The 24,625-nt window shown below is 41.5% G+C and overlaps 2 protein-coding genes across 3 annotated transcripts in view; both read right to left on the bottom strand.

Moving 5' to 3' along the window:
• Positions 1-14,920: 14,920 nt before the first annotated feature.
• Positions 14,921-16,554, bottom strand: LOC111973250 (fatty acid-binding protein, brain). The gene is made up of 4 exons (XM_024000549.2): positions 16,394-16,554; positions 16,087-16,259; positions 15,702-15,803; positions 14,921-15,213 (listed from the first exon to the last, which is right to left on the bottom strand). The coding sequence occupies exons 1-4, from the start codon at positions 16,464-16,466 to the stop codon at positions 15,163-15,165; spliced, it is 399 nt and encodes a 132-aa protein (XP_023856317.1). The 5' UTR covers positions 16,467-16,554; the 3' UTR covers positions 14,921-15,162.
• A 1,728-nt stretch (positions 16,555-18,282) lies between these two features.
• The window catches only part of pkib (protein kinase (cAMP-dependent, catalytic) inhibitor beta), a 20,083-nt gene continuing 13,740 nt past the window's right edge, over positions 18,283-24,625 (bottom strand). For both annotated transcript variants that reach the window (XM_024000962.2, XM_024000963.2), the window contains exons 2-3: positions 19,883-20,042; positions 18,283-18,667 (exon numbers count right to left, since the gene is read on the bottom strand). In XM_024000962.2, the coding sequence (XP_023856730.1) occupies positions 18,579-18,667; positions 19,883-20,015 (222 nt within the window). In that variant the 5' untranslated portion in view covers positions 20,016-20,042 and the 3' untranslated portion in view covers positions 18,283-18,578. The remainder of the gene's footprint in view (positions 18,668-19,882; positions 20,043-24,625) is intronic.

The raw sequence follows: 24,625 nt of genomic DNA on the forward strand, positions 1-24,625 counted from the left end.
GTTATATCAATCTATTTTATTACATGTAGGGGATTATGTAATTAATGCTAGTCAGGATGTATTAACTATAGGTAACACAACTCAGTGGCCAGTTTATTAGGTAAACCCATCAAGTACCGGGTTGGACCCCCCTTTGACTCCAGAACATCCTGAATTATTTGGGGCATGGATCCTACAAGACGTGGAGTTCAAACATTGCTTAATTGGTATCAAGGGACCTAACTTGTGCCAGAAACATTCCCCACACCATTACACCACCGCCACCAGCTTGTACCGTTGACACCAGGCAGGATGGGGACATGCGACTCCTGCTGCTTAAGCCAAATACACAAAATTCTAAATCACACTATCAGTGTCATACCATGTACAATACATGGATAGATCTAGGCAATGGGGACAGTCTAATTTTGTTATGATGTTTTACAATATTGCGAACAGGCAGAGATGTAGAGAATGAAGTTGGGTTAGTCCTAAGTCATTATCTTCAACATTGTTACCTTCCATTACAGAACTTTGCTTGTGTGTGGATTGAGGCCTATACATTCAAATCACTGGTTTCTCCATTGTGTTGACATTTCCTTATTTATATTGTCGATGGTGTTTCTGTGGACCAATGGAAAGTCTACAAAACTATAAGCAAACCAGCCTTTGTATTGAATACATGAAATTGTGATGACACTGATTAATGAATTCGATTCGATTTTTTAAAATCCCCTTATTTTACCAGCTAAATTGACTGAGAACACATTCTCATCGACAGCAACAACCTGGGGAATAGTTACAGGGGATGAATGAGCCAATTGTAAGCTGGGGATGATTAGGTGACCGTGATGGTATGAGGGCCAGATTGGGAATTTAGCCAGTACACCTGGGTTAACAACCCTACTCTTACAATAAGTGCCATGGGATCATTAGTGACCACAGAGAATCAGGACACCCGTTTAAGTCCCATCTGAAAGACAGCACCCTACACAGGGCAATGTCCCCAATCACTGCACTGGGGCATTGGGAAATTATTATTTTTAGACCAGAGGAAAGGGTACCTCCTACTGGCCCTCCAAAACCCCTTCCAACAGCATCTGTTCTCCCACCCAGGGACTGACCAGGACAAAACCTACTGAGCTTCAGAAGCAAGCCCACAGTGGGATGCAGGGTGGTATGCTGCTGGAATATATATTCAATTGTTTGGTAAAATATGCTTAACATTTTTGTAATTACCCATAATTCTACACATTTGAATACTTGTACTTCCAATTTTGATCATCATGATTTAGAGACTGTAAATAAAATGTGTTGATCTACTGGGATTTTTTTTTAAATGTTCTGTTCTGTTTGCTTGGACTCACGAGATTAATAGCCTATGGTTGCCTTAATCTTTTGCAGGCAGTTATGTTCTTTTGTTAATGTATTCGCAATTTTGATGGTATAATATAATTTTGATAAATATAAACTCAGGAAAAAAAGAAAAGTCCTCACTGTCAACAGCGTTTATTAAAGGCAAACTTAACATGTGTAAATATTTGTACACTTTAAAAAATGACCCACGGGCTTAGTAAATACTGCAAAAGAAAATCAATGATTTTTACTTAAAATAATAGGTTTCTGGTTTTACTTACATTTTTGAAAATAGTACTTAATTTATATGTGTTGTAAAAGACTGGCATTTGCAAATAAAAATCCAAGGTAATATGCTGCTAAATTTGAACGAATATTTTTAAGTAACAACCATCAACTTAAAAATATGATATTCAAAATATCATTATTATGTTGGAGTGACATGCTAGATCAAGTTCTGAACTTATATTGTGCTTGGAACAGCTCAATGGACCTCGTCTTGATCTTTCTCCTCTGGAAAGGCCATGCAGCAGGTAAGTACCAAATTATAACTTGGAATGTAGTTTGGATCTCTCTACACATATTTTCGATGAAATGTAGAAAATATTTGTGGAAAACTTTAACCTCTCTGGGATATGTGGGACGCTAGCGTCCCAACTGGCCAACATCCAGTGAAAATGTAGAGCGCCAAATTCAAATAAATTACTATAAGAATTTTACTTTCATGAAATCACACATGCAATAGCCCAAATTAAAGCTACACTTGTTGTGAATCCAGCCAACGTGTCAGATTTCAAAAAGGCTTTACAGCGAAAGATTATCTGAGGACAGCACCTCAGCAAACAAACACAGACCATCATATTTCAACCCTCCAGGCGCGACACAAAACGCAGAAATAAAGATATAATTCATGCCTTACCTTTGACGAGCTTCTTCTGTTGGCACTCCAATATGTCCCATAAACATCACAAATGATCCTTTTGTTCGATTAATTCCGTCGATATATATCCAAAATTTCAATTTATTTGGCGCGTTTGATCCAGAAAAACACCGGTTCCAACTCGCGCAACATGACTACAAAAGTTACCTGTAAGCTTTGTCCAAACATTTCAAACTACAAACTACTTCCTAAAGACTTTAGGTCTTTTTTTACGTAAATAATTGATAAAATTTAAGACGGGATATACTGTGTTCAATACCGGAGGAAAACAATGTGTAACGCGCCTCTAACAAAGATTACACTTCCTTCTAGCCTCGTTCTGAACAGTGCTACTTCTTCATTTCTCAAAGGAAAAACCTCAACCAATTTCTAAAGACTGTTGACATCCAGTGGAAGCGATAGGAACTGCAAGAAAGTCGATTAGAAATCTGGATTCCCAATGAAAACCCATTGAAAAGAGAGTGACCTCAAAAATAAAATTCTTAATGGCTTGTCCTCGGGGTTTCGCCTGCCAAATAAGTTCTGTTATACTCACAGACATGATTCAAACAGTTTTAGAAACTTCAGAGTGTTTTCTATCCAAATCTACTAATAATATGCATATCGTAGCTTCTGGGCCTGAGTAGCAGGCAGTTTATTTTGGGCACGCTTTTCATCCAAAATTCCGAATGCTGCCCCCTATCCTAGAGAAGTTTTAACAAATATTCTTCAAGTACGAAAAGCTTTTAGCTGGCTATATTGCCAGAGTACGTTATATATTTGCAAGTTGATAAGCTAGCTAGTTAACGGCCGTGATGTCTGTATAGTTAGCTAGTGGTGGGCATGCTACTAGCTAGTAAGTTAGCAGTGCATTTACTCACCTCGGCGCTGTTTCTAACCTTTGTCATTTTTGTGTACGTTTTATATTGACCGAAATCGCTATGTAACATATTAGCTACCTAGCTTACCAAAAAGTGCATCGTCAGCAAACATTACAGTAGAACTGAACACATGGTTCCCCTGCAATGTAATATTTGCCTCCCAGGCAAGCTAGCCAGGCAGAGACAGGAACGAACAATACGTAGCTAGCTAACTACATCTGGCTATCTAGCTACACCTGTCCTTGCGGAAACCTTGTTGTTCATATATTCACAACATGTTCAAGGCAGCACTGCAAACGTTGACCTTGTGCAGTAGTTATCTAGCTAAATGAAATAACTGGGCTGGCTAGTAAGATAGATAACAAGCAGCTCTTCCAAGTCAGCTAGGATTGCGATGTTTCTGCTAGCTATCTAAAGCTGAAGTCATTCAAGTTTTATTTTTCTGACATTGTCATAGATTTGAATACAACTCCTCTTCTTTAGGTATAGGTATTCAGACGTTCCTGGATACTGGACGTAATATTCATATGTGTAAACATACTGAATTATAATTGGATGCATTTTACCGCCATATCATACTGTGCTATGATTGGTTAAACCACCCAAATGGTTAGGTCGTGGTCAGTTTGATCCTGGTTGGCGATACGTGAACATGCCAGTTATAGCTAGCTAATAAAGAGCTACGTTAAGAAATATCCTGTATTGAAATATCTGAAATATCCTGCATTTTATTATTTTGTACAAAGTGTGCAAAACAAGACACTGAACAGACCATATTTTCCAGAATGCATTGACATGGTATGTAAATATATTCAAATGTCTTTGTGTTGTCATTGTAGCTCACATTAGGGCTTGTAAGGCCCTATGATTTCCGCAATGCCGAAATGTAAACAGAATACACGGTACCCCTCGGGCAGGATACACAGGATATTTTTATTACAGTAACCCAACATTAGTGTGAATAATAGGTATTAGATATATACTGTATTTTTGAAATCACCCAAATGGATTGAACACATTAGGCAACAAAATGTTAACACGGAATACCGGAAAATAAAACGGCATTTGGGGGGAAAAAGGACAAAGATTTCATATGGCCCTATTAGTGTTTTACACAATGCGTTGTCACCCAGGCAGGTATTGACAATGTGTGTCTTCCTTATTTTAGAATGAGATAGCATATGGGATTTGTATGTAATAATGTTTTAAGCTTTTGTAGTGCTTATGTATACACAAAAAAATTATTGATTTTATCTTAATTCCGTAGGGATCAGGCGGCACATGCAATGTAAGATCTGCAGTTTTGCTGCATTCAAGTACAAATACGTGACAACCACAACATTGTGAGTGCTAAAACGGCAAAGACCTTCTCATATCGAAGACAAGATGTCGTTCAGGCCCTTCCTGTGAAGGACTTCAATGAAAGATGGCCAACCCTGTGTAACAGTATAACTTTAGACCGTCCCCTCGCCCCGACACGGGCGCGAACCAGGGACCCTCTGCACACATCAACAACAGTCGCCCACGAAGCGTCGTTACCCATCGCTCCACAAAAAGCCGCGGCTCTTGCAGAGCAAGGGAAACCCTACTTAAGTCTCAGAGCAAGTGACGTAACTGATTGAAACGCTACTAGCGCGTACCCGCTAACTAGCTAGCCATTTCACACCTGTTACACTTGTTTGAACCCACTCAGGTACAAAATACAGTAGAATGAAAATAGTCAATGTAGGTAAAGAAATTTTTTTTAAAATTTTTTTTTATTTCACCTTTATTTAACCAGGTAGGCTAGTTGAGAACAAGTTCTCATTTGCAACTGCGACCTGGCCAAGATAAAGCATAGCAGTGTGAACAGACAACACAGAGTTACACATGGAGTAAACAATAAACAAAGTCAATAACATGTAGAAAAAAAGAGAATCTATATACAATGTGTGCAAAAGGCATGAGGTAGGCAATAAATCGAATAATTACAATTTAGCAGATAACACTGGAGTGATAAATCATCAGATGATCATGTGCAAGAAGAGATACTGGTGTGCAAAAGAGCAGAAAAGTAAATAAATAAAAGCAGTATGGGGGTGAGGTAGGTAAATTGGGTGGGTAGTTACAGATGGACTATGTACAGCTGCAGCGATCGGTTAGCTGCTCGGATAGCAGATTTTTAAGTTGTTGAGGGAGATAAAAGTCTCCAACTCAGAGATTTTTGCAAATCGTTCCAGTCGCAGGCAGCAGAGAACTGGAAGGAAAGGCGTCCAAATGAGGTTTTGGCTTTAGGGATGATCAGTGAGATACACTGCTGGAGCGCGTGTTGCGGGTGGTGTTAGCCATCGTGACCAGTGAACTGAGATAAGGCGGCACTTTACCTAGCATAGCCTTGTAGATGACCTGGAGCCAGTGGGTCGACGACGAACATGTAGCGAGGGCCAGCCGACTAGGGCATACAGGTCGCAGTGGTGGGTCGTATAAGGTGCTTTTAAACAAAACGAATGGCACTGTGATAAACTGCATCCAGTTTTGCTGAGTAGAGTATTGGAAGCTATTTTGTAGATGACATCGCCGAAGTCGAGGATCGGTAGGATAGTCAGTTTTACTAGGTAAGTTTGGCGGCGTGAGTGAAGGAGGCTTTGTTGCGGAATAGAAAGCCGATTCTTGCTTTGATTTGGATTGGAGATGTTTGATATGAGTCTGGAAGGAGAGTTTGCAGTCTAGCCAGACACCTAGGTACTATAGAGTCCACATATTCTAGGTCGGAACCGTCCAGGTGGTGATGCTAGTCGGCGGCGTCGGGTGCAGGCAGCGAACGGTTGAAAAGCATGCATTTGGTTTACTAGCGTTTAAGAGCAGTTGGAGGCCACGGAAGGAGTGTTGTATGGCATTGAAGCTCGTTTGGAGTTAATAGCACAGTGTCCAAGGAAGGGCCGGAAGTATATAGAATGTGTCGTCTGCGTAGAGGTGGATCAGGGAATCGCCGCAGCAAGAGCAACATCATTGATGTATACAGAGAAAAGAGTCGGCCCGAGAATTGAACCCTGTGGTACCCCCATAGAGACTGCCAGAGGACCGGACAACATGCCCTCCGATTTGACACACTGAACTCTGTCTGCAAAGTAGTTGGTGAACAGGCAAGGCAGTCATTAGAAAAACCGAGGCTACTGAGTCTGCGATAAGAATATGGTGATTGACAGAGTCGAAAGCCTTGGCCAGGTCGATGAAGACGGCTGCACATAATGTTTTATCGATGCGGTTATGATACGTTTAGTACCTTGAGCTGGCTGAGGTGCACCCATGACCGGCTCGGAAACCGGATTGCACAGCGGAGAAGGTACGGTGGGATTCGAGATGTCAGTGATCTGTTTGTTGACTTGGCTTTCGAAGACCTTAGATAGGCAGGGCAGGATGGATATAGGTCTGTAACAGTTTGGGTCCAGGGTTCTCCCCTTTGAAGAGGGGATGACCGCGGCAGCTTTCCAATCCTTGGGGATCTCAGATGATACGAAGAGAGGTTGAACAGGCTGGTGATAGGGGTGCAACAATGGCGGCGGACAGTTTCAGAAATAGGGGTCCAGATTGTCAAGCCCAGCTGATTTGTATGGGTCCAGTTTTCCAGCTCTTTCAGAACATCTGCTATCTGGATTTGGGTAAAGGAGAAGCTGGGGAGGCTTGGCAATAGGCAGCGGGGGGCGGGGCTGTTGGCCAAGGTTGGAGTCGCCAGGAGGAAGGCATGGCCAGCCATTGAGAAATGCTTGTTGAAGTCTTCGATTATCACGGATTTATCGGTGGTGACCGTGTTACCTAGCCTCAGTGCAGTGGGCAGCTGGGAGGAGTGCTCTTGTTCTCCATGGACTTTACAGTATCCCAGAACTTTTTGGAGTTAGAGCTACAGGATGCAAATTTCTGCTTGAAAAAGCTGGCCTTGCTTTCCTGACTGACTGCGTGTATGGTTCCTGACTTCCCTGAACAGTTGCATATCGCGCGGGCTCTTCGATGCTATTGCAGTTCGCCACAGGATGTTTTTGTGCTGGTCGAGGGCAGTCAGGTCTGGAGTGAACCAAGGGCTATATCTGTTCTTGTTCTGCATTTTTTGAACGGAGCATGCTTGTCTAATATGGTGAGAAGTAACATTTAAAGAATGACCAGCATTCTCAACTGACGGGATGAGGCAATATCCTTCCAGGGTACCCGGGCCAGTCGATTAGAAAGGCCTGCTCGCAGAAGTGTTTTAGGAGCGTTTGACAGTATGAGGGGTGTCGTTGACCGCGACCCGTGGCGGATACAGGCAATGAGGCAGTGATCGCTGAGATCTTGATTGAAGACAGCAGAGGTGTATTTGGAGGGCAGGTTGGTCAGGATAATGTCTATTAGGGTGCCCATGTTTACGGATTTAGGGTGTACCTGGTGGGTTCCTTGATGATTTGTGTGTGAGATTGAGGGCATCAAGCTTGGTGTAGGACTGCCGGGTGTTAAGCATATCCCAGTTTAGGTCACCTAACAGAACAAACTCTGAAGCTAGATGGGGAGCGATCAATTCACAGATGGTGTCCAGGGCACAGCTGGGAGCTGAGGGGTCGGTAGCAGCGGCAACAGTGAGAGACTTATTTCTGGAGAGATTAATTTTTAAAATTAGAAGTTCGAACTGTTTGGGCATAGACCTGGAAAGTATGACAGAACTTTGCAGGCTATCTTGCAGTAGATTGCAACTCCTCCCCCTTTGCAGTTCTATCTTGACGGAAAGTGTTATAGTTGGGTATGGAAATCTCAGAATTTTTGGTGGCCTTCCTAAGCCAGGATTCGGACACGGCAAGGACATCAGGGTTGGCAGAGTGTGCTAAAGCGGTGAGTAAGGCAAACTTAGGAGGAGGCTTCTGATGTTGACATGCATGAGGCCAAGGCTTTTTCGATCACAGAAGTCAACAAATGAGGGTGACTGGGGACATGCAGGGCCTGGGTTTACCTCCACATCACCCGAGGAACAGAGGAGTAGTAGGATGAGGGGTGCGGCTAAAGGCTATCAAAACTGGTCGCCTAGACGTTGGGCAAAGAAAATAAAAGGCAGCAGCATTTCATCAGGGCGTGGTAGAATAGATTCTGGGCATAATGTGCAGACAGGGGTATGGTGGGGCGTGGGTACAGCGGAGGCAAGCCCAGGCACTGGGTGATGATAAGAGAGGTTGTATCTCTGGACATGCTGGTCTCAATGGGTGAGGTCACCGCATGTGTGGGGGGTGGGACCAAGGAGGTATCAGAGGTACGGAGAGTGGAACTACAGGGTCCATTGCAAACCAAAACAATGATAAAGATAACTAGCCTGAACAACAGTATGCAAGGCATATTGATATTTGAGAGAGACATACAATAAGGCATAAAGTGATTGCAGGTCTTGATTGGGAGAGCTAGCTAAAACAACAAATGGATTTAAATATTTTGTTGTCTTGACCTAATATTATCATCTACAATTCAATATGCATTAAAAGATTAGTCTGAACATTCTCACTCTGCACAAGCTTTGGGAGGGGTTTCCCAATAGCATTCTGGCTCTCGGATCATCTTTTGTACCTATCTGTTCAGAAGATGTTTTCTCTCTGTCATATTAAGGAAGGGTTCAGAAGAATTACAAATGTTGCTCTTGAGTCCACCTTTATCCAGAAGCTGGACGAATATACACCAAAACTATTGGACTTATTTAAGTCAAAAGGAGGTGCTATAAAGGCGGACATGCAGAAAATCCTTGAAGTTCTGTACAGGGTATGCACAGTAACACCTTCACAATAGTATATAGGTTGTACTGTATGTATTTAGTTGCCGGTATTAAATGCATATCACATCATATTACAGTGCGACACGATCCAGGAAAGGAGAGACAGTGTGATCCATGGCCTGATCATATACCTTGGCGAGAGGGTTGAAGACCTTATCACAGAATACAAGGTAAAGGTTTTTATTTTTGTATCCGTATTTATCTCTAAATGAGGTATCTTCCCTTCTTTCCCTCTCTCCTCTCAAATTGCACAGTTAATCTAGTAGCCTAGTCTGTTATTTCTTATTTTTTTCACTCAGGATGCCGACAACACCATGATCCAAGAGGACATCGTTCAGCAGGTGATGAAGGTGTTCACTGTGAAGGATCTGCACCAGAATATAGAGCATGGGATCTGCATCGAAGGAGCAGAGGTCCTGGCTGGTATTCCCAGTGTTACATGGTCATGTATGTTGCTTATGGGCCTCATCTATGGCTTAAATCTGAGGTACCCAAAGAACTGAAATATACATTTGAGGTGTTCCAAAAAGTATTCTTGGAACTTGATGATCTCAGGGTCTCCCCACGGGTCCAAGCTCTAAAGATGAAGTTACTTGTTTTCAGAGATATCTAAAGATATCTATGAGAACTCTCAAAGGGCCACTCACAAACTGTGGTCTAAACCCTACTCAGTTAGCTGAAAAGCTAGTTGCTAGATAGTATAGGAGCTACAGTTTATATGATGCTCTTTGTCAGGTGAAGTCATAAGAGACATTGTCCATTCCTGTTTAAAAAACAGCTTTGTTTTAAAACTTACTCCATGTGCACTAGTGGATATCTGAGATTATTTGTCAGGTGCAAGCTATCTGGATGTAACTTTACCTAAGGAGGCAAGATGGAGTTATACCCAGAATGCTTGTACCTGTCAAAACAATATGTGCATATGGAGTCAGGTTAAAGGGAGAATTTGGCATATATTTTGTAACAAATGTGCAATGTATGTTTTGAATACCCATGTTTAGATTAATCTAAAACAGATTGAATGAGGTTGTATTTGAGCTAAGGTTCATATTGTGCTTTGTGTAAAGTCTGTGAGGACAAATTGTTAATTTACGTTTCTGTTAAAATATTGCTTTGTTGTTAAGTGGCACACAGACCACCAGAAAATCTTTGCCAAACTGTACACGACGTGCGGTCAAAATGCTAATCCCAAACTATCACCTAAACTTTATGCAGTTGTGAAGATCTATAATTATTTGTAGTCAGGTGCAAGCTATCTGGATGTAACTTTACCTAAGGAGCCAAGGTGTAGTTATACCAAGAATGCTTACAGATGACACAATATGAATGCCTAAGGAGTAAGGTTTAAAGGGCAATTTGAGATTGAAGTTTGAAGAAATTATAAAATGATAACATTTATTTTATTAAAAATAAAGGCGTGGAAGTTTGAAGTTGAACACTTTTGTTTCTTTTTGCATATTCCCTTGTATAGAAATAATACTTTTTAGTAAATTATCCCAAGTATATTGAGGTAACTATTTGCATCAGCTTTTTAAGTATAGTTGTGAATACATTTGAAGTCAAAGTTTACATACACCATAGCCAAATACATTTAACTCAGTTTTTCACAATTCCTGACATTTAATCCAAGTAAAAATCCCCTGTCTTATGCCAGTTAGGATCACCACTTTATTTTAAGAATGTGAAATGTCAGAATAATAGTAGAGAATGATTTATTTCAGCTTTTATTTCTTTCATCACATTCCCAGTGGGTCAGAAGTTTACATACACTCAATTAGTATTTGGTAGCATTGCCTTTAAATTGTTTAACTTGTGTCAAACATTTTGGGTAGCCTTCCACAAGCTTCCCACAATAAGTTGGGTGAATTTTGGCCCATTCCTCCTGACAGAGCTGGTGTAACTGAGTCAGGTTTGTAGGCCTCCTTGCTCGCACACACTTTTTCAGTTCTGCCCACAAATTTTCAATAGGATTGAGGTCAGGGCTTTGTGATGGCCACTCCCAATACCTTGCCATTGTTGTCCTTAATCCATTTTGCCACAACTTTGGACGTATGCTTGGGGTCATTGTCCATTTGGAAGACCCATTTGCGACCAAGCTTTAACTTCCTGACTGATGTCTTGAGATATTGCTTCAATATATCCACAATTTTTCTTCATGAAGCCATCTGTTTTGTGAAGTGCACCAGTCCTTCCTGCAGCAAAGCACCCCCACAACGTGATGCTGCCACCCCCGTGCTTCACGTTTGGGATGGTGCTCTTCGGCTTGCAAGCCTCCCCCTTTTTCCTCCAAACATGACAATGGTCATTATGGCCAAACAGTTATATTTTTGTTTCATCAGACCAGAGGACATTTCTCCAAAAAGTACTATATTTTTCCCCATGTGCAGTTGCAAACCATAGTATGGCTTTTTAACGGCGGTTTTTGAGCAGTGGCTTCTTCCTTGCTGAGCGGCCTTTCAGGTTGTGTCAATATAGGACTCGTTTTACTGTGGATATTGATACTTTTGTACCCGTTTCCTCCAGCATCTTCACAAGGTCCTTTGCTGTTGTTCTGGGATTGATTTTCACTTTTAGCACCAAAGTACGTTCATCTCTAGGAGACAGAACGCATCTCCGTCCTGAGCGGTATGATGGCTGCGTGGTCCCATGGTGTTTATACTTGCTTACTATTGTTGGTACAGATGAACGTGGTACCTTCAGGCATTTGGAAATTGCTCCCAAGGATGAACCAGACTTGCGGAGGTCTACAATTTCTTTCCTGAGGTCTTGGCTGATTTCTTTTGATTTTCCCATGATGTCAAGCAAAGAGGCACTGAGTTTYAAGGTAGGCCTTGAAATACATACAAAAATACAGGTACACCTCCAATTGACTCAAATGATGTCAATTAACCTATCAGAAGCTTCTAAAGCCATGACATCATTTTCTGAAATTTTCCAAGCTGTTTAAAGGCACAGTCAACTTAGTGTATGTAAACTTCTGACCCACTGGAATTGTGATACAGTGAATTATAAGTGAAATAATCTGTCTAAACAATTGTTGGACAAATTACTTGTGTCATTCACAAAGTAGATGTCCTAACCGACTTGCCAAAACTACAGTTTGTTAACAAGACATTTGTGGAGTGGTTGAAAAACAAGTTTTAATGACTCCAACCTTAGTGTATGTAAACTTCCGACTTCAACTGTATATATTTGAGTAGTAGGAACCCAATTAAAATACATTTTACTAACCTGAGTACCATAAGTAACTCAGCAAAAAACATTTGTAGATAAAACAGAATATAAATTACTATACTGAGTAAATTCAGCAAAATAAACGTACAATATTAGCTCTGTAACGGATTGCATTAAGTATATCAAACTTATAACATTAGTTCTGGGACTTGAAGGATTTAAGCAGGTCAAACAAACAAAAATATGTTCTGAACCTGATAAAATTAAGTTGAATGAAAGTAATGTTTGAGATCCAGTTAGTTGTTTGCCCTTCACATATTTGAGTTTGTAATACACTAAAAGCGAAGAATATTATACTTAAAACATCCTCCTTGTTGGATTTACTTAAAAAGCTGATGCAAATAGTTACCTACATTTTTTTAAGTAAAAGTGGCACAATATGTTTTACAGTGTATGAACATAAGATTCAACAACTGAGACATAAACTGAACAATTTCCACAGACATGTGACTAACAGAAATGGAATAATGTGTCCCTGAACAAAGGGGGGTTCAAAAGTAACAGTCACTATGTGGTATGACCACCAGCTGCATTATGTACTGCAGGGCATCTTCTCCTCATGGACTGCACCAGATTTGCCAGTTCTTGCTGTGAGATGTTACCCCACTCTACCACCGAGGCACCTGCAAGTTCCCGGACATTTCTGGGGGGGAATGGCCCTAGCCCTCACCCTCCGATCCAACAGGTCCCAGACATGCTCAATGGGATTGAGATCCAGGCTCTTCGCTGGCCATGGCAGAACACTGACATTCCTGTCTTGCAGGAAATCCCGCAGAGAACAAGCAGTATGGCTGGTGGCATTGTCATGCTGGAGGGTCATGTCAGGATGAGCTTGCAGGAAGGGTACCACATGAGGGAGGAGGATGTCTTCCCTGTAACGCACAGCGTTGAGATTGCCTGCAATGACAACAAGCTCAGTCTGATGATGTTGTGACACACCGCCCCAGACCATGACGGACCCTCCACCTCCAAATCGATCCCGCTCCAGAGTACAGGCCTCGGTGTAATGCTCATTCCTTCGACGATAAACATGAATCCGACCATCACCCCTGGTGAGACAAAACCGCGACTCGTCAGTGAAGAGCACGTTTTGCCAGTCCTGTCTGGTGCAGCGACGGTGGGTTTGTGCCCATAGTCTACGTTGTTGCCGGTGATGTCTGGTGAGCATCTGCCTTACAACAGGCCTACAAGCCCTCAGTCCAGCTTCTCTCAGCCTATTGCGGACAGTCTGAGCACTGATGGAGGGATTGTGCATTCCTGGTGCTTTCCTGGTGTAATTCTGGCAGTTGTTGTTGCCATCCTGTACCTGTCCCACAGCTGTGATGTTCAGATGTACCGATCCTGTGCAGGTGTTGTTACACGTGGTCTGCCACTGCGAGGACGATCAGCTGTCTGTCCTGTCTCCCTGTAGCGCTGTCTTAGGCGTCTCACAGTATGGACATTGCAATTTATTGCCCTGGCCACATCTGCAGTCCTCATGCTTTCTTGCAGAATGCCTCCTCTGCACATTCACGCAGATGAGCAGGGACCCTGGGCATCTTTCTTTTGGTGTTTTTCAGAGTCAGTAAAAAGTCCTCTTTAGTGTCCTAAGTTTTCATAACTGTGACCTTAATTGCATACCATCTGTAAGCTGTTAGTGTCTTAAAGACCATTCCACAGGTGCATGTTCATTAATTGTTTATGGTTCATTGAACAAGCATGGGAAACCTTGTTCAATCCTTTACAATGAAGATCTGTGAAGTTATTTGGATTTTTAAGAATTATCTTTGAAAGACAGGGTCCTGAAAAAGAGACGTTTCTTTTTTTGAGTTTATTTATGTTTTGAGAAGGCAACCACATTTTGAAAACGCATTTACTGTTTTTCAAAAGGTCACAGAGTTGTGAGCATCGACAATATTGTAAAAAATAAAAAGGCTGTACATGATTGAGAAACTGTACAAACATAGAATAGAATATAAAGGCAAATATCAGCATGCGCTTTCATTTTACATGCAAAAATGGTTGACAGCTCAACAATCAGCCTGACAAAATAATTAATTGGTGCAATCAACGCATATAAACAATCTACCTATGCTTGGCAGGTAAATGCTATTTACAGGTGCAAGAGGCGCCGCGTAAATCAGCAGCCCGTTGAACAGCAGCCCAACCAGAAGGAAGACGACGCCCATACTCTCACATTAAGCTCATAAAATGTGAGCGAAAATGCGTCGTAGAGGTTTTCTCAGCAGATACAAACAGGAAGTATGGCGGTCATGTGACTGCTTTATCCGCTCCCTGGTTGTGAAAACAGTGCGGTCACGGTAGCACTTTAGATAGCTTACATTTCAGAGAGAGTCGAGAGAGAGCTGAGGTCGCTCGGCGCAGATCTACTAAAATTATATTTGACTTTGGCGCAGGCATACACACGCCAAAGCACTTTTTGCAACATTGTTTCAACATGGACTTCCAAGGGATGTGAGCTTGATTTCTGCTGAGACATTGTATCGAATAGTCATAAAATGAATACATTGTGGCAGACACTTACGACATAGGATCTTACCTACGAGAACAACATCCTGCAATGCAGGACGTTTAAAACTTGTAGTGTATTTGAGGTTTCCACTTTGAAATGTCAGACTTAATTTTTTCTTACAAAAATTTGATCAAACGCTATAAAAAATGTCTATGAATTATAATCGACATATTAATTCACATTTCCTGTTGCTGCAGAACTATTTTACCGCTGTAACAAACCGGCTACAAATAAGATCCTACATATTAAAGCTACGCACTGTAAATAATAGAGTAAAAAATATATACTTTTTGAGTAAATTTTTTTATTTCAGCATGTTTCACACATGTTTACAAAGGATGATCTATCATGAAAGAAATGTATATAAAAATGTCTTTAAAAAAAAGATTTCCAGCCCATGTCATAAAACATTTGGAAGGATGAAGTGCAACGGTCAGCATACAGTAAAACAAAAAAAAATGATGATAACATTGGCTGTCTTCCAGTAAAATGGACTCAAATGATTTAAATAGTGATGTCTCCCAGCTCATGCCTTCTCATAGGTACGCACTGCCACAATGTCTTCAAATGTGAGAGTCTGTGGATCAAATGAAATAACAAATAAATCACTGTGAAATGAGCAAATCAAACATGAAAGAGTGTAAATAAACATCATTATTAAAAGTAAGATATTGCTTGTTTTATGGTGATAAAAATAAGACTCCATTTTCTATTAGCTAAATACATCCCACCAGGTCACACCAGAAATGATCATTTAATATGATAATTGTATAATATGATAAATGCATAACATGGACAACTAGAGGTAAGCCTGCAAACTTGCATTAAGAAAATAGATATATAACTGCAGTCATCATGCTGAACTGATGAGGACAATGAACATTTTCTTTACTAATTTTCACGTCTCCACATTGACAACTAGACTACTGTACTTCAGAATAAAGGCTTTCAGCATAGAAATACCCTCTCCACCAGTACTAGTGGGCTTGCTTCCTCGCCGCCTTGTTTCATCATCCATATTATCCAGGAATTCACATTTCATAATTAACTCAGTAAGGCTCTTACCATGACCAATTTTCCATCCTTGATATCTCTCACAAACTTGGTCTCCTTGCCGTCCCACTTCTGAACGTGCGCAAGCTTATTGCCTTCCAAGCTCACAGTGGACTACAAACAGACGGGCAAAATAGGTCAGAATATTGCTCTCACCAACTAGTTACATATAATTACAATGTTATTGTAACTTCTATCAAGCAAGAGATACAATCATACAACATCCAAAACATAATCCAGACCATATTACTGTTACAAATTTGGACTGGGCTCTGTAACAGGCTTCTCAAACCCAGTGAAAAATATGAGCTGTTCCAACTGCCAAAGCCTATAGCTAAGTAGTGTCTAGTGCATATATCCCCAATTTGGACCATAAATCCCACATTGTAGCACTTACTTTACAGTTTCTGTCATCGGCAGTGGCTTCGTCAAACTCCTCCCCCAGGTTGAAGGATATTTCAGTGTTCTTGAAAGTACTCTGGGTTTTTACGACCACTTTGTCCCCCTCTTTTGAGATGATAACCGTTGGTTTGGTAACATTTCCGACCTGCCTTGTTGCAAAACCAACACCTGCGAAATTAAGGAAAATTTGAAATAAGAGGTGTGATCATGCGAACTACCATACATCATGTAATTTATAAAATATAAGTCATAAATAAACTGTATTATTATTAGGTTATACTTTTAAAGTTATAAAAACTCACCAAGTGCTTTCATGTACTCATCGAAGTTTTCACTGTCGACCAGTTTCCAGGTGGCACAGAAGGCATCAACCATGATGAAGAGTTAGAGGACCGTGCAATAAGAGAACTGAGGTAAAGTTAATACTGACGGTGCCGTGAGTCTGTGAGCGTTTTCCCGTACTCCTACGTTATTTGTTTGGGGCTTATTAATATGCATCCTATAAGGGGCGGAGAATTACTTCCCATTGGCTCGGGAGATACACTCTACCTTCTGATTGGCGTTGAGCGCTTCTAAAGCTATATTTCGATTTTTACTTTACATAGATTTGACCCAGCGTACCAATTGCAAATTACAAATACTATTTATCAACTGCTCGTGCATCGATTGCAGTTGCAGATCCGTCTTGTGACTTACTAGAGGAAAGTTCTGCACAACACTAACTGCTCTCCTTGCTCTGCAAGACAGACTGTAAAAGGAATATGTCATATCTAGGTGTGTGAAAATACTCAGCCGGAATCAGAGCTTGTTTGATAATTCTTTGTCGTTAAGTGGATTAATCCACTCAAACAGTCGCATGGGCATTCTGCATGGAGGACAGCCATTATGCACTCTGTGAGCATTCGACTAGGCTATATGTTTCAGGCAAAGAAAGCTATTCATTTTCAGTATCATAAATCTGAAGGAAAGTAAAAATGGAACATTCATGTATTGCATTATTGAGTAGGCTATGGTTACAGTAATTATTTCATAGCATGACATCAGGTTCTGACTATTCTGATTAAATATGTGATGAATATGTATGCATGTGCATGTATGAATACTATTAGAAGACAATCATCTTTTTTACTTGGCCCTCTAAAGTGGTTCAGTGCTTTGTTTCCAAGCGCTTTGACATTTGATACAGAGTAAGTTAACATGGGTAGCCTAATTCATAGCATGGAGATTTCTTACTACAGTAACATACATAATCCATATTTGAACAAATATTTATCCTTCATTTATTGTTTCAATATCTATATTCAGTTAACAATTTGCTATATATTTAATGTCAATAAAAAAGGGTGTTATAAAGAGAATGTACTGTGTATTTGCCAGTGGATTCTGAAAGATCCATTAATGTTGGCGTGAAAGATATGTTTGGTGCCCTCCTCTGGCCAAATCAGTCACCAGACACTGTTTCAATACAGTATAAGACATAAATAAGACTAAAATAAATATTTTTTCATTGGTGACAAACACAACAATATTCTGGTTTCATGGCTAAGAAAAGCTCTACTGACATACTGTATTATTGCAGCTGACTAAGGAAAAGTAGGACAGACAATGTAATCACCATTTTACTGCCAATGATTGCACAAAGTTGGTATCAATTTCACGGTGTAATGAGATGCCTCCCCTGTACAAAGACAACAAACAAACATATTTTTTTAATTATAGCATTTGAAAAATATTCACAACAATGCCGTACGTAGAGGATCATGTTTATTAGCTGCAGTGGACATTGAAATGCATCTTTACAGGGAGGCAAATATAATGTAAAACTATATTTACAGACCGAAAATACATATATTTTTTACTTCTATTCACTCAGTTGTTAATAATGTTGATTTTAACAGTAAAAAACACACAGTAGAGGTTTGCACTGTAGCACACTAATAAATCACAATTATAAGATAAAAATTGTACTTACATCACCAAATGGAATGTTTATACTTTTGTTGTGCAAAGAGACATTCCTGCAACTACATGTTGACATTCTGAGAAAATGCTTTCATTGGAACACCTCCGTATGCAACGTATGTACAAGTCACTCTCGCTCAAATATGAAATGACATTTTTCAGAGTCATGCCCAACTGTCAGCCACTTCACCAGTTCACTGCATATGCTAAGATGAACAAGACATAAATGCAGGCTCATTCACCGTACATGTAATGAATTATGGGTAATCTTGAATGAATACCCCCTTAAAGCTACAAAGAAACAACCACTTCATTCCTAGCGACAGAGCTCTCCCTTCCCTTCATCATCCAACAGCTCTATAAGTTTTCATCATAGGTGTCCTGATGTTGCATAGCACGGTGCATGGCGATTACAGTTGTCTGGTCAATGGGGTTTGTTTGAGGAGAAGTGGTCCATGTTAGAGACAGTCTCTCTCTTGTTCTCCATCTTCTCTCGTAGTCAGTTAGCCAGAGACCAAGGCCCAATTACGTCCCCTCTGCCTTCTCCTCACCCTCTGTAGGACTCTTCGGTGGGCTTCCAGAGGACGAGCCCTCTCCTCCTTCTCCTCCATCATCTGAGAAACACACAGAACAGCATTCATTATTTTAGTCAGAAACATATAATTGAAAATGCCTCAAGGCCCATGTAATGGAAAATGTCTGCATTCCAATTATAATCCAAGCTGTGTACTCTCCCCTCTTTTGTGTTGCTTTGTAAGATATGGATGATATGTTGCATTCACAAGATAAAAGGAATATGAGATTACCAACCTCAGCACATAACACAAAGCTGGCTGACACCTTGAATATCAACAGAGACTAATCATAGCATAGACCCTCAACTCAACCGCTTTGTTCATATCCAGCATTTTAATACTGTTTTGAACACTGACAAAGTGCAACACGCCACATAGAGACGAGAATCTTCTGAGGAAATGGGCCAATACCGACTGCTACTTGCCAGACACTTACAGTATTTTATTCTACCGATCAAACACTACTCTGCTTTGATCCTCATAGGGCAATGCCTAGGGGATTTATACTGCAAATTCAAAAACAACTATGTTATATCTGGTTCATGCCCTCTATAACTTGAGGACCTATGGACCCCGACATTGCACTGCAGCCACTAAGTGAAAAGAAGCAGAGCTGAGTAATACAGTTATACATCTACAGAGGCCTCCAACTAACAATTACTTCCCCACCCCTATGAACCAATGCATTGATTGGCTTCCCCTCACTGATAGATAGCCCTTTCCAAATGACCCTCACAGCCATTGAGCTATTACTAAAAAGAGAGAGATGGCTGTTCCCTTCTTTAGTTTCCATTTAAACAGTTAAAGCTGTGGTACATTTTCCATACTGTTAACTTCCAGATGCCCTTTCCACTAAACCCTGCTTGATTAATGGAAAGCTGGCTGTCCAGACAGACACTTGCTAATGGTGATGGGTACTGGGCTGGCAGGGCCTAACAAAAGCACTCAACCATCTATTTATGACAGAGTGCTTTGTTCTTTGTTAAGTGATGTTCTGCCATGCTTTTCCCTTATATTTAGGTTTGGATTGTATAATTTATGGAAAAGTGCAATACTACATCTAAAGTAAACTGGTAGAACTGTTCATCTAAATGTTGAGATGAAAATACCTGCAATTCAAAAATGAAAATACCTGCAATTCATCCTAATCATTAACAGAGTGAAAGCATGCAGGCCTATGTAAATTATTGTAAATATTGCTGAAAGTATGCAGTCAAGTACTGTATGTAATTAAAAATACATTTCACTACCCACCTACAACAGAAAGCTCTGCTAGTTTGTCTGACAGGTCAGCAGGCCCCGCCTCAACGATATCAGGTACAGCGTTCCTCCGGCCAGTCCTCCCCGTGGCTGCAAAGTCGGTGACAACAGGCTCCACATCAGTCATCGCTGGGCCCTGTCCTCATAGCATAGTCTGGAGGGAAAGGAACACAACACCATATAGTGTATTTTATGTCTAAACATATTGTATCTGGTTGATAACACTGCGTTATAAATCATTACACAAGCTCTCAGTCACACATCCCAGTACAACAGAATATCTGCAGTGCATATTACAGAGGTAATCACTCTGGTAATCACTCACAGGAAGTTGGTGGCACCTTAATTGGGGAGGACGGACTCGTGGTTACGGCTGGAGCGGAATAGTTGGAATGGTATCAAATACATCAAACAGATGGTTTCCATGTGTTTGATGCCATTCCATTGACTCTGTTCCAGCCATTATTATGAGCCGTCCTCCCCTCAGCAGCCTGCACTGTAATCAATGTATTGGGCACGCTGCACTTGTAACAATAAGCAGTAACAGGCCTAATATTTTTTTAACAAAAATTATGTTCAGAATGAATCAGTCTATATTTCTTCGTCTGGTAAAGTGTCATGCTTTTAACTCCAACTATCTGGTAAGGTATTGTACAGTATCAAATCAAATTTTATTTGTCACATACACATGGTTAGCAGATGTTAATGCGAGTGTAGCGAAATGCTTGTGCTTCTAGTTCCGACAATGCAGTAATAACCCAACGAGTAATCTAACCTAACAATTTCACAACAACTACCTTATACACGCAAGTGTAAAGGGATGAAGAATATGTACATAAAAATGTATGAATGAGTGATGGTACAGAACGGCATAGGCAAGATGCAGTAGATGGTATAGAGTACAGTATATACATATGAGATGAGTAATGTAGGGTARGTAAACATATAAAAGTGGCATTGTTTAAAGTGGCTAGTGATACATGTATTACATAAAGATGGCAAGATGCAGTAGATGGTATAGAGTACAGTATATACATATACATATGAGATTAGTAATTTAGGGTATGTAAACATTATATTAAGTGGCATTGTTTAAAGTGGCTAGTGGTACATTTTTTACATCAATTTTTCCATTATTAAAGTGGCTGGAGTTGAGTCAGTATGTTGGCAGCAGCCACTCAATGTTGGTGGTGGCTGTTTAACAGTCTGATGGCCTTGAGATAGAAGCTGTTTTTCAGTCTCTCGGTCCCTGCTTTGATGCACCTGTACTGACCTCGCCTTCTGGATGATAGTGGGGTGAACAGGCAGTGGCTCGGGTGGTTGTTGTCCTTGATGATCTTTATGGCCTTCCTGTGACATCGGTGGTGTAGGTGTCCTGGAGGGCAGGTAGTTTGCCCCCGGTGATGCGTTGTGCAGACCTCACTACCCTCTGGAGAGCCTTACGGTTGTGGGCGGAGCAGTTGCCGTACCAGGCGGTTATACAGCCCGACAGGATGCTCTCGATTGTGCATCTGTAAAAGTTTGTAAGTGCTTTTGGTGACAAGCCYAATTTCTTCAGCCTCCTGAGGTTGAAGAGGCGTTGCTGCYCCTTCTTCACCACGCTGTCTGTGTGGGTGGATCAATTCAGTTTGTCCGTGATGTGTACACCGAGGAACATAAAACTTACTACCCTCTCCACTACTGTCCCGTCGATGTGGATAGGGGGGTGCTCCTTCTGCTGTTTCCTGAAGTACACGGTCATCTCCTTTGTTTTGTTGACGTTGAGTGTGAGGTTATTTTCCTGACACCACACTCCGAGGGCCCTCACCTCCTCCCTGTAGGCCGTCTCGTCGTTGTTGGTAATCAAGCCTACCACAGTATAGTAAAGCTCTACAGACAGAACCCTGATATGAGCAATATTACAGATCATAGTGCTTTCAGTAAGAGCACTGCTTCAATACCCTGCTCTAATGCCATTTGGTCCTTTAGCTCTAGTCTAAATATCCAGGACCTTTGTTAACTTGGCCTAAAGGCAATTGATTGGTATTACTACAGGGACATATACATCTGATCAATATTGTGATCAATACTCAACTATGTGTTACGCAACCTTTCGTGCAGCTCCATTTCCCCTTTGAATAAACAACCCTGCGTTTTACATTATGAGACCAAATGTAGGAAGACMAAATACCATGCAATGCAGTGTACAACTTGACCAGCAGAGGGCGCATTTCACATCAATACAGTATTGTAGGTCTAATAATAATCTACTGGTCATGTTAAACAGGGAGTAACTCATTCCCTCTTGTTTTGTTTTGTTAACGCTAAGTAAAGATACTCAGAGATTGTATTACAGTCTCTCCTGGACTATTCACTATCTTATATTTTTAACACCCACCAGCGATAACATTTAGACAGCCTATACATTTCCAAAGGCAATATGTCCTACCTCCAAGAACACAGCACACACACAGATAGTGCCTAAAAAACCCATCTAGCCATCCTTCAACAGATGGTGCATCGCCTCCAGTGGGTGTAGATCAAGGCCGTAGGTGATAAGCACCCACTGGATGTCACAAGATTTAGAATTTAATCAAACCCCCTAAATCAACACAGGCTATTCTTGGATTAGCTTTGTCGCTATTTTAAATAGGGCTCCAGCTTAACACCTGGGGCACCGGTGAGGCAGGTCAGACGGACACAGGGAGACGTTAGTCAGAATCAGGGCCAAGCAGGGAGACGTTAGTCAGAATCAGGGCCAAGCTGGGAGATGTTAGTCAGAATCAGGGCCAAGCTGGGAGATGTTAGTCAGAATCAGGGCCAAGCAGGGAGATGTTAGTCAGAATCAGGGCCAAGCTGGGAGACGTTAGTCAGAATCAGGGCCAAGCAGGGAGACGTTAGTCAGAATCAGGGCCAAGCAGGGAGACGTTAGTCAGAATCAGGGCCAAGCAGGAGATTTATAGCAGAATCAGGCCAAGGCTAGGGAGATGTTATCAATTCAGGCCAAGCTAGGAAGAGTTGTCAGAATCAGGGCCAAACGGCAGACGTTATCAGAATCAGGCCAGCGGAGATTGTACTCCAGAATCAGGGCCAAGCCGGAGACGTTAGTCACGAATCAGGCCAAGCCGGAGACGTTAGTTCAGAATCAGCCAAGCCGGGAGAGACGTTAGTCAGATCAGGCAAGCAGGGACGTTAGTCAGAATCAGGGCCAAGCAGGGAGATAGTCAGAATCAGGGCCAAGCAGAGTATCAAGCAGACAGGAAGTTAGTCAGAATCAGGGCCAAGCAGGAGAGTAGTAGATCAGGCCAAGCGAGACGTTATCAGAATCAGGCAAGCAGGAGACGTTAATCAAGTCAGGGCCAAGCAGGGAGAACGTTAGTCAGAATCAGGCAACAGCAGGGAGACTTAGTCAGAATCAGGCCAAGCAGGGAGACGTTAGTCAGATCAGGGCCAAGCAGGGAGACGTTAGTCAAGAATCAGGGCAACAAGAGGAGACGTATCAGAATCGGGCCAAGCAGAGGAGACGTAGTCAGACAGGCCAAGCAGGGAGACGTTAGTCAAGTCAGGCAACAGAGACGTTAGTCAGAATCAGCCAAGCAGGGAGACGTTAGTCAGAATCAGGGCCAAGCAGGAGACGTTAGTCAGAATCAGGGCCAAGCAGGAGACGTTAGTCAGAGTCAGGGCCAAGCAGGGAGACGTAGTCAGAGTGCAGCAGGAAGCCAAGTCAGGAGAGACGTTAGCAGAATCAGGGCCAAGCAGGGAGACTTATCAGAATCAGGGCCAAGCAGGAGACGTTAGTCAAGTCAGGCCAAGCAGAACGTTAGTCAGAATCTCAGGGCCAAGCAGGGAGACGTTAGTCAGAATCAGGGCCACGCAGGGAGACGTTAGTCAGAATCAGGGCCAAGTAGGGAGACGTTAGTCAGAGTCAGGGCCAAGCAGGGAGACGTTAGTCAGAATCAGGGCCAAGCAGGGCCATTTGGACTAGAAATGTAATTGTTTTGACGGTGAGTGACTAACGGTGTTATGCAGTGGTGTAAAGTACTCAAGTACAATCACTTTAACATACTACTTAAGTAATTTTTGGGGGTACTGTACTTTACTATTTATATTTTTGACAACTTTTACTTCACTACATTCCTAAAGAAAATATTGTTACATTTTGGATGCTTAGCAGGACAGGAAAATTATCCAATTCACACACTTATCAAGAGAACATCCCTGGTCATCCCTAATGCCTTTGATCTGGCAGACTCGCTAAACATAAATGCTTTGTTTATAAATTATGTCTGAATGTTAGGATGTGACCCTGGCTATTCGTAAATAAATAGAAAAACAAGAAAATTGTGCCCTCTGATTTGCTTAATATATATAAGGATTTTGAAATGATTTATACTTTTACTTTTGATACTAAAGTCTATTTAAAACCAAATACTTTTACTCAAGTAGTATTTTGCTGGGTGACTTTTCTATTAAGGTGTTTTTACTTTTACTTAACAATTGGGTACTTTTTTCACCACCGGTGTTATGTATGGCCAGCTTCATCTGTTTACCAGCTTTAGAAGACAGAATGCTGGTTAAGCAGCATGGCCCATATAAAGGCCCTGTGTGCGCTGAGAGTGAGACCCTCGGAGGAGTGATCCTGCATGTTTAAAGGCCCACTGCTAAACACATGCATCCATAACTGTGTGTGACTACAGATAGACTGCTCTATTTGGACTCGGGTCCATACAACAGAAGTCTCTGGGTAGCAGTGGAACC

The sequence above is a fragment of the Salvelinus sp. IW2-2015 genome, linkage group LG14 (assembly GCF_002910315.2).
Source record: "Salvelinus sp. IW2-2015 linkage group LG14, ASM291031v2, whole genome shotgun sequence".
In the NCBI taxonomy this organism is placed as follows: domain Eukaryota; kingdom Metazoa; phylum Chordata; class Actinopteri; order Salmoniformes; family Salmonidae; genus Salvelinus; species Salvelinus sp. IW2-2015.

Coding starts and splice junctions, on each gene's coding strand:
- LOC111973250 (XM_024000549.2), bottom strand. CDS start 16,466: ATGGTTGATGCCTTCTGTGCCACCTGGAAACTGGTCGACAGTGAAAAC. Junction 16,260..16,393: donor TGAGTACATGAAAGCACTTG/GTGAGTTTTTAT, acceptor TTAATTTCGCAG/GTGTTGGTTTTGCAACAAGG. Junction 15,214..15,701: donor AGGATGGAAAATTGGTCATG/GTAAGAGCCTTA, acceptor TTTGATCCACAG/ACTCTCACATTTGAAGACAT.